Genomic DNA, 10,276 nt, shown 5'->3' on the forward strand with positions numbered 1-10,276 from the left:
CCTTCAAGCTAATTTCCTCATAAACCGCACAAAGGTCACAAATCTGACAAAACACCAGGTTTACTCCTTTTTTTCTAGTAGAGTCAAATTCGTTCATCATTTTAAAAATACATATTACTAGAAAAATAAATAGCTAACATATAGGAGAGTAGATATTTGAAGCACCTGTTCAATAAGCATTGTCTGCAAAAAAATTGTCATCAAAAAGCCAGCGTCCTTATTTAAGAAAATAGACCATAAGGTGTAAAACCAATAATCTCATGGGATACAGGTTTGGACTTGAAATAAAAAAAAAACACAAAGTTTAAGCTATAAAAAAATGAACGCTTGTAATTACAACTCTCAATAATATATGAATGAAGTGTGTGTGCATGCTAAAGGTTTTCAATCCTAGTCCTAAAAAACAGAAATAACAGTTTATGCTCATATAAATATATAAAAAGAGGATTTTTTTATTATTATTTCACAATCCTTTTCTCTAACTAAGCTTCCAGGAGATGTGTTGTTTGCATTTTTCAAGATTAACCATCCACCTTTGCAGGAAGGCTTTCATACAACTGCAGTCGAATTATTAATTCTGCGAGCCCATCGTATGATTTGACTAATAAAAAAATCTCTTATAAGTTGATGGCAAAACGTTGTCAGGTTTTCCAGCATGGATTCTGTGTGATCTAGGATATGTAGAGCATATGCTACGGGACTTCCCCAGCCTCTTCACTGGCAGGGTGGTGAGTGTGAAATCTGGAGCGCACTTTATGTTCAAATCCAAGCAAACCAGTGCTTTAAAGCACACTTGCAGAAGAAAAAAAAAGAGCATCTTCAGTGGAAGAAGACTCTGCCTATTGTTCCGTGACAACGGGAGTTTCTGCGTGGTACGGTGACGTATTTTTAAAAAGTGACTGATTCATTCGGTCAGAGGTCACCTATAACCTGGATGCAGGCTGTCATCAGCTCACTGAGAGGTAAAAAAAAATGCCTGTGTTTTTATTGATTCTCCAATTGCATGTATCACTGTAACGATGGAGTTTATAGTTTGATATTACAGTATTTTAGACAAAGATCTTACCTGTCTTTTCTTTGATTTCACAGAGAACGCTGAAGAGTGCTGGTTTCATTCTGTGACAGTTCAGTCCGTGTTTCCTGTTTCAGTATAAGAGAAAATAAAATACTGAAATAAGTTCACTGATAGTTCACATGTCTGACACAAACAGTTAATAGGGTTGGACACGCTTTTAAGTTTAGTTGCCACTTTAATAATGCCTTCCAATGTTCCAAGCCTCTTCTTCAGAAAGTTAGCATTTTCTTCTAAAATGTATACTGTGTCATAGTATTTTTTTTTTTTTTTAAACACCAAATAACACCAAGCCCTAATGTAAATATTAGTCTCAGTGGCAATTCCCTGCATAACATGAGCCCACTGGCATTAATTGTGTTTCAACACCACGTAGACTTTTGTAGATGAATGAACATTTATAAAACACGTGCTCACTAGGACAGTTTAACTAAAATGCTGTGCTTCCCTCAGTGGCAACTTTCACTGTGTTAAAGCTTTGCGAGGCAATAAATACACCTCAGAGTGAGATTATCATTAAAGCCACTCCAGCCTATTGTTGTGCATTGGGGAGTTAAGTTAAACGGGCCACATCTCAATAATGATGCGTTCGGCGTTTTGTTTTGTTTTTTCTTTTCTTTTTTTGGTGTGGCGAAGTTAATAAAACATATAAATCAACCAACTTTGCTTGCGCCTCGTCCAGACTTTGATCAGTTATGGTCATTATTTGATGCAGAATGTCACCAATGTCTTGTTTTCTTCCGTCTCCGTCTGTCCCATCGTGTCCATGTGGAGGCGGCAGTGCCATGCCTCCTTGTACCGAGTGGCCAGCCAGACTGACACCGGCGATCGACTGCATGATCCGGGCTTGATCGTCCATAGTAGCCGCTAAAGAGTCTGTGCACTGAGCCACACAAATTGAAAAACTCATATACGAAATCGGCTACAACATATGCCGCAGACTGGAAGGATGTACGGTTGTGTGATTCTTCGGGGTTAGGCAGCACACACGCGTCTTTTGTTAAAAAATATGCAGCAGTTTTTATTAATACTATTTTTTAGCGTAAATCTTCTGTCCAAGTTGTCGTCGCTTTACGCGCGGTCCAAAGTGCCAAAACGCTGATTTCGGCTGTGTTTGTAGAAAATCGCATGAATATTTTTTTCTCTTCTTCTTTAAAACTTGTTTGTCAAAATTGACGGTCCATCACATCCCGCACGGATCCTCATAGCAATCAGTCTTTTCTCTGGGTTTTGACGGGCGGTAGAGACAGAAACGGTCCTTGGTGGTCTCTCATTTATTAGCGCTCTTCGTGGGATTCCGGCGCATTTCCTTTCGAAAATGTCCAAATCCTCCTCATGAAGCACCGGCAACAAAATTAAAAAAAAAAAAAAAAAGATATCCGCTGTGAAAACGTGTAAACAAATAAAAAAAACAATCTTAGGCTCGCAGGTGTCAGCTATAAATGTGCAGAAATTATCCCCGCGACAACTGACAGTATTTAAAAAAAATACACAATCTGCAGCAAGGTTTCCAAATGTGACTACAAAAAATATGAAATGTACAAAAAGTTGGGAGATTTCTGCTTAGAAAAAAAAAAGCAACGGCGAGAGGAAATTAATTAGGAGACAACGCTGTATTAAGGCGATGCGCAAAAAAATATCTTGCCCTTCTGAAATTTATGAGCTCCAGCCTCTGCCTGTGTGTGTTTTATGTTGTTTGATGGCAGCAGTAGTGAGCGATTGACAGTGTGCCAATGCCACTCACTCAGTGCAGACGTGTCAGAGCAGGGAAGAGGGCAGGAAAAAAAATAATCACAAAAAAAAAATACAAAATACGAAATGAAAATGCACGCTCCGCCCTGCAGAGGAGGGGTCTATATTCTTGTCACTTCTCGCCTGAACACCGAAAAACAAAATGTTAAGCGCTAGTACTTAAGATGGTGATTATAATGATGAAAGCACGGCTGAGTCCCCTCTCTTTCTTGCAACAGCGGCAGCAGGGTATCCTCGTTTCCTCACGCGTGCACGTGCAGCTATGTGCATATTCTCTTGCAATAACAAAGATTTAGCTCTGTAGCAATACAAGCAAACACATAATGAGAGTTTTTATACAGTTTGATGTAGAACTGCACAGTCCCTTGTAAGCCTCGGTTCAAGCCAGGCAAGCAGTAGACATGTTTATATTATTGGAAAGTAAAGCTCCTCGACCAATCCCGGGCGAGAATGACGAAGACTGACGAGCTCCGCGTCCTATGCTGGCAGATGCATGATGCCGAAAGCCCACCCACTTCATCCCTCCATCTTCACCACAGCGCTTGCAAAAGGATGGGAACTTCTGATTGGTCGTTGCTACGAGTGACATCCACTGCACAAGCAGGCGGCGCTGCTCTGTGCTCTTTCGCAGTTGCTATGGCAGCAGACAAGTTGTTGAGCCGGAGGAATGGCAGCAAATATACAGTGCACCTCTACTATAAGCATCGAGATCAGAAAAAAAAATAGGGGCTTTCCCTTCAGTTAAAATGAATTCAGCGATAACGTGTAGGAATAAAGGATGTGGACAGAGTTTTATACGAAGAAACCACAAAAGAGGGCTTGTGTTGTGCAAAGACGTTAATGGTGAACTTTTGATAGATAGGCTTTGCTTGGTTCTGATTACTCTGCAATGAAGTGACAAAGTCACATAAACAATATTTAAGCACGGCCGTGTTGCTAAATATATGGACTTGTTTGCTCAAGTGAGTTGTTAAGTTGTCCACCAGCCACTTTTCTTCCACCCTGACATCACTGAATAAATGACGTGTAAGTAGTTTAAAGCGGCCCATCCAGTGTATCACCGGACCTCTGAAAAAACAGAAAAGCTGCCTAAAATGCTATTTATTACTTCTGAAGTAAAGCGCTATATCCAGTTGGTAACTGTGTGCAAAGGTGAATGTGAAGCCATCAATAATAGAAGTGGGAGTTTCAGCAGGCAGCATGGTGGTTCAGCGGTTAGCACGTCTGCCTCACAGCCAGACTCCTTGGTTCAAACTTGGGCAGAGCCCCTCTGTGAGTACGCTCTTCCTTTACGTTATGCATGATTTCTCATAATAAAATAATAATAATAAAAACTAGTAGTTGGTGACCAACCAGCCTGCTGATTTGTACCGTGGACGCAAAGTATACCAGGATGTAGCATGATTTTTTTTATAAGCACCTTTTAGCACACCGAGTGAACATGTGCATTTAAAATATCTATTTATTTAATTATTTTTGCACAGTTAATTTAATCAAAATACAAACAGGATGTTCTATACAGTCAACATCTGCCTGTAATTTTGACTATGTTGCATGTGTAGATATTTATCAGATTTGGAATTAGCTTAATTCATGAAACCTGAAATGTAGAGAAAAAAAAATACTGTAACATTTTTAAAAAACAAAAAGCATATTTCATTTGTTTTTGTCATATATGTGTATGGTTTTGTTTATTTGAAAGGTTTATGTTGACCTTCCCTACATCTACAGATGTAAACTAGCAGTTTCTCTAGAATGTGACATCTTTGCATTTTAAACATGTCATGTATATTTGACAAATATACATGTTTTGTGTATTGATGTTCATTAAACTGTGTTGACCCTTGAGCTCATTCATTTTATGGAAAATGTAAGTCTGAATTTGATGAACAACAGAAGTTACTCTGACATGGAAAGTTGGCATTATGTTCAACTTGTGAGTCTGTCAGTGCGTCATCATGAAAAACTGTTTTCCTGGAGACAACTACTGTAGCGGAAACTACCACAAAAGCACTTCTGAGTGTTTTGGCAGGTGTTTGTATGTCTGTCTGTGTACAGATTTCGTCAACACAGCAGTGTCGCAGTCGTACAGTATAAAGCTTCAAAGATTTACAGATGTGATGCTGAGCTCAAAACGAAGGCAGGAATTAAAGATGTGTGTTGTTTGACCAATAGAGGGACTGCCGGGGGCTATGACAGCTTCACAAAATACCACCTTCTTCTTAAGCTTGAATATGTTTGTAGCTCCCTGATTAAGTGTCTTTTATATGAAAGTTTGATATCTACTAGTAACAGCTGATGTTGTTTTAACCTTGCTCTATCTGTCTTTGTGTGTACGTCTACGTGTGTGTGTGTGTGTGTGTGTGTGTGTCACTGTGACAAAATGTGGTCGTCAAGACAATGTTGCAGAAACCACCACAAAGGCATTTTTTAGTGCTTCGCCAGGTGTTCGTCTGTGTGTCTGTTGACAGATTTTGTCAAAATGATAGTCACAACTCTGCAATATGCAGTTGCAAAATTTTATAGGTGTGTAACTGACACTGGAATAAAGTAAGAGATTGACTATGGGTTTGAGACTGTGGCTGTGGACTGTAGAAATCTCGCTGGTGTGATCCAGTGTGTGGTCTTCACTTTATATGGCAAATATTTAAAATCAGTGTGCTATAACAGTGATGTGACGCATAGCTAACACATTTTAAGCTCTGATGACACCTGTGAAAGTCACCTGTCTCATATAGATGGTAAAGATGGATATGATGTGGCATGACCATATTTTACATCACTGCATTATCTGTTATTAGAATCATCTTATTACTTCAGGAAGTGCTCCTTTTTGAATATTTCCCTGGCAGCTGTCAGGGGTCCACGTAATGCTGTATTAAAATAGTGAATAGTTTTAGCGAATGATTCATCTTCATGAGTCAGAACTCAGGGAGTGGATCGATCTTGTGAAAAGGGAGCAACTTTTACTGAAAGAAATTTGTTTGAAGTCATGATAAGGTGAGTCATTACTTAAAATAACCTTTCAGCTTCTGATTTCCTTACTAGAGTAGGTAAGAAAATCTTACCTATAAATGAATATATAATTGTTTCACAATAAAATCGTCTGACGTGGTCAATTTAAAAGAAATCACTGATGCTAAAAGTTTGCATTAGTGTATCTACCAAATTCCAAAGTTTGAAATGTTCACATCACAATCAATTTCAACATGTGAAGAAGAAAAAAAATCTAATTTGTCTTTAGTGGTCTGTGTGGTTTTGCTCATTCATTTGACCTTGAAGTATGGGAGCAATGCACTCTCGAGTTTAGTGAATGGGAGTCCCAGGACTACTGCATTTATCATTGAAATACTGAGCTGTCAAGTCACACTGCATACCTGTCAAGAGGGGCTCAAAGGTACAGCTCCGACTCCTCTCCTCTGTTGCAGTGCATGATTCTTCATTGCATTGCATAGCAGGCCTATTCGCCGTTGTTTTCAGCCATATGTCAACATAATTCATTTCCGTATGTGACAGCTCCTTACAGTAAGACACTGTGGGTCTACTAGTTGACAAAACCATCTTTACATAACCGAGGGGTTGTGCTAACCACTGCTGCTGGTGTGAAAACAGTGCAGGTCAGTTTATCTGAGGAGAAATAATTTAGACGTAATTTGACATGTTGTTTCCACAAGTACTGCAGATTAGGTTAAATAAAATGACAATATTTTTACAAATGTGCTTAGCGAGGCATAGGAATAAGCACCTATGAGTGCAGAGACAACACTTTGTCATCATGCTTCTCATTGTGACATCTGAAAAGACCCACAGGTGCTGTGGAAAGTGACTGTGTTGTCATATTTCATTTAGGCATCCTTCTGCAAAGCTGTAATTGCCTAATTAGCTTGTTAATTAGGAGATTAGCATTTACTGATAGAGTGGCTTGCTCTGTTGTGATGAGAGTAATACAGATTAAGTGAGAAGTTATGGGTGCATGAGTTCACAGTTTCACTGTCCACAAAAAGGGTCAGAAATCATTAAAAGATTTGTGAAATCACCGGGTGTTGTGCAAGTGAAGATGTCTTTTCTCCCGGCTTCCTTGTATTTGAACTGGTGTTGAAGAAGGTGAGAGAATGCAAGAAGTCAGCCTGTCACGGAGCGGCGAGACACTTCCTGTTCTGAGTGTCGCCTGTATGATCCCCTGTTGCTCAGGGAGATTGAAGGAAATGACCGAGCAGACGGTGCCAGGGATATTACTAACCCAATTATAAACAGCCTTTCATCTGGTTTGGATATATTATTTATTTCTTGATATTTGTCGCTGCTGTGCATGCAATTCGTCTTCATTGTGCTTGTAAATGTTAGAGTGGATAGAAGTAGCATGAATATTGGTTTAATCTGCAGGAATCGGTGCCATGAAAAATTTTGACGTTTATGCCTCAGATGCAGGTGCAAGTCGGGTAGAGTCAGGTTACTTTTATTCATATAACACATGCTTCGACAATACAAATACACGCGAATATCCAGGATGGGTAATACACGAAACATAAACACAATGAAAAACTAAAGTAGAATCAAAAAGTATTTATGGAGAAAGTATTCACATCCTTAATTAAATTAAAAATCCTGCTTTCCAAAGCATTGTCAGCAAAATGTACTTATAGCACCAACATTAAAAGTACTCATTATGCAGGACTGTGGCTGTCGTTAATTGCATTCTCATGAAGCACTTTTATGTTGAAGCTCATCGAGGAGGAGTTGATTTTAATTGCTTTGTGTACTGTTGAGTGTAAAAATAAAGCTTCTTACGTGTTTTGGACATAAAGTCTTCTTCTGCAAAGAAACCAGTAGAGGCTTTAAAGTGAACTTGAAAAATACAAATGCAAAAAAAAAAAATAGAAAGCAAACTGAACACAGTCTCAAAAAGAAAATACAGATACAAAAGTACTAGTAAATAGTAAATATGGGTTGACAGTTTACAGGAAATACTGTATGTGAGGTTAAACTAATAAAACGTGATACCTCTCAACCATGTTTCTGGCACATGACAGAATGTTGCTACTAATAATAAGATCATTTCTTTGAGGTTTAAAAATCTGGGTGATAAATAAACAGATGAAGACTAACAAAGTAGGCTTCATTAGACTTAAACTGATCAAGCACACACATCCATACATATGCAATAATACTAAGTGCAATAATCCTTTCTGTCATCGTTGTATTTTTACTCAGTTGTATATAGTATTTGTAATTGTATTCTATTTTTATCTTATTGTATATTTATTTTATTTTATTCTACTGTATATAGTATTTTATTTTATTCTATTCTGTACAGTTGTGTACTGTATTTATTCTTATTGTATTCTAATTTTTGCCTCATAACTTTTGCACTGTCCACTTCCTGCTGTGACAAAACAAATTTCCCACGTGTGGGACTAATAAAGGTTATCTTATCTTATCTTATCTTATCTTATCTTATCTTATCTTATCTTACCTTCATTACAACACAGCACCTACTACAGCAGCTACTCAGTGCCTCACTCTGTCCACCTCATTCATGTGCATAACTGAAACCAAAAAGTAAACCAGTCAATAAAGTTTTAATCCCAAGAGTTTTAAGTCTAAGGAATTTGTTTCTTGAGAAAGTCAAGACAGATGTGAGAGATCAGGAGCAGGCACTAATCTGGGAGGGGGGGGGGGTGTAAGAAATACACAGCTATACTGCTCAGCGCGATCAATCATAGTACACTTGTCCTCCCTCGACTCTCTCGCTGTTACTGTCTCCACTGAATGCTCTTCTCTCTTTGCTTAAAATTATTACACAGACCATAAACCCAGAGAGGTGAGTGTCCTGTTAATGTGGGTACATGTAGTGGATGCAGTAACCTTTAAGACTGGCCAGCGAGCAGTGGTGGCTTGGACACAGGCCATATATTCTGGTCAATACCAAAGGCATGGACTGAGCTCAGCAGGCATTTTAAAGCCTTACATTTTAATTGTCATTCAGGCTACAGCCCAAATTGATTCTCAGGAGAGGAACAACATCAGACCTTTGTTACAATGCTTTTATTGCAAAAATTCTGATACATTTGTTGGATTTCTCAAATTTTGGGGGTGGAAAGAAAAGCTGGAGTGAAAGCTCTGCCACTGTAACATTTGTTTGGCTCAGTAGCCAGAAACTTGATGATGGACTGATGTAAAATTCTATCATATGACTCATAAAAATTGGTTAATGTTCACGTTAATCACTTTTTAGCCCAGGTTTTCTTGATATTGTAGAGTCAATTTTTAATTTAAGCTAGGCTGTGTTTCTCTTCATAAAACAGCAGAAGCCCTCTACACGACCAACTTCGGACTTCATTTCATCTACTTTATCTCCATCCTATGTCTAATTATAAAGATTAAAACATAAAATTTTATATTTTTCACTGCTTTCATCATCAATTTATCTGGTAATGAAGAGGAAATCTCAGAAGAGGTCAGAGTGTAGCATGTCTAAATCACTGCGGCCAGACTGCCCTCAACTCAGCTTGAGTATTGACATTATGCCAGCTATGACACCATAACTCAGCCCACTGCGATGGTCATTTGATAAATGGTATCATAAATTGTTGACAAAACAATTTGTGATGTATTATGTTACCGATGGGTTGTACTGCTTATCAAATCAAGTAATCTGGCAGGGCTCTCCATTCATCAGCATAATGCAAGCTCTAGCTGTAGATAGTGATGGCTTTGTTGCTTTGTCAACATAAAGTTCAAATGTAGTGTTGCTAGAAACAGGGAGACCGGTGAGTTTCATTATTTTTATGAGGCTCTTATGGGGTTGCAGTGTTACTGTCTTTCTTTTTTTTCTCTCACTTGAAAGAACGAGAGCAAGGCGAGTATATTGTGTAATTTTCAGCTCATCATTATGAAATAGTCATTATATTGAAATTCGCCGGTGCATGAAAGAATAGTAGTGTGCAAACAAACATCACAGATGTTTTATCATTAATGAAAAGTAATGAAGCATCAAGAAAAGGAGTCAAAATGCACAACTGCATGCATGTTAAACCAGTCCAAAGTTTAAATTAGACATTTTGGCAAAATATTTGCTTAGTTCTGAATAGGCAGCCTTTTTCCTTATGCTGAGCTAACATGACCGATGACCCAGTTAAATAAACAGCGAGAGATTTGTTTTTTTGAAATGGAAGTCTTAGAGTTAACATATCAAGACATATTTAAAAGAAATTAACTAGTGCTTACTAGGTCTCAAAATCAGGTGAGTGGAACCCAGATGAACAAGAATACATGACACATAACACTTTGTGATTATTTATTTAACCAAATTTAAGAGTACCCTCCATGATTCAGTAGCTTGTAGAATGACCTTTAGCAGAAATAGCTTAAAAAAAACATTATTGTGATGGAATTTTGGCTCACACTTCTTGCAGAGTTGTTTAATTTCATTGAGGTTTGTTGGCATTTGTT

At 38.2% G+C, this 10,276-nt stretch overlaps 1 protein-coding gene across 7 annotated transcripts in view; it reads right to left on the reverse strand.

Moving 5' to 3' along the window:
- Positions 1-3,245, reverse strand: part of LOC146657194 (pre-B-cell leukemia transcription factor 3) — a 56,400-nt gene extending 53,155 nt beyond the window's left edge. For 2 of the 7 annotated variants that reach the window (XM_085425107.1, XM_085425105.1), the window contains exons 1-2: positions 1,735-3,245; positions 1,067-1,146 (exon numbers count right to left, since the gene is read on the reverse strand). In XM_085425107.1, coding sequence (XP_085281233.1) covers positions 1,067-1,146; positions 1,735-1,982 — 328 coding nt within the window. In that variant the 5' untranslated portion in view covers positions 1,983-3,245. The remainder of the gene's footprint in view (positions 1-1,066; positions 1,147-1,734) is intronic. The other 5 variants (XM_085425106.1, XM_085425108.1, XM_085425109.1 and 2 more) reach the window with 5 other exon arrangements.
- Positions 3,246-10,276: the final 7,031 nt, after the last annotated feature.

The sequence above is a fragment of the Rhamphochromis longiceps genome, linkage group LG12 (genome assembly GCF_057381845.1).
Source record: "Rhamphochromis longiceps isolate RC_006_pf linkage group LG12, R_longiceps_female_GT1.1, whole genome shotgun sequence".
NCBI lineage: Eukaryota > Metazoa > Chordata > Actinopteri > Cichliformes > Cichlidae > Rhamphochromis > Rhamphochromis longiceps.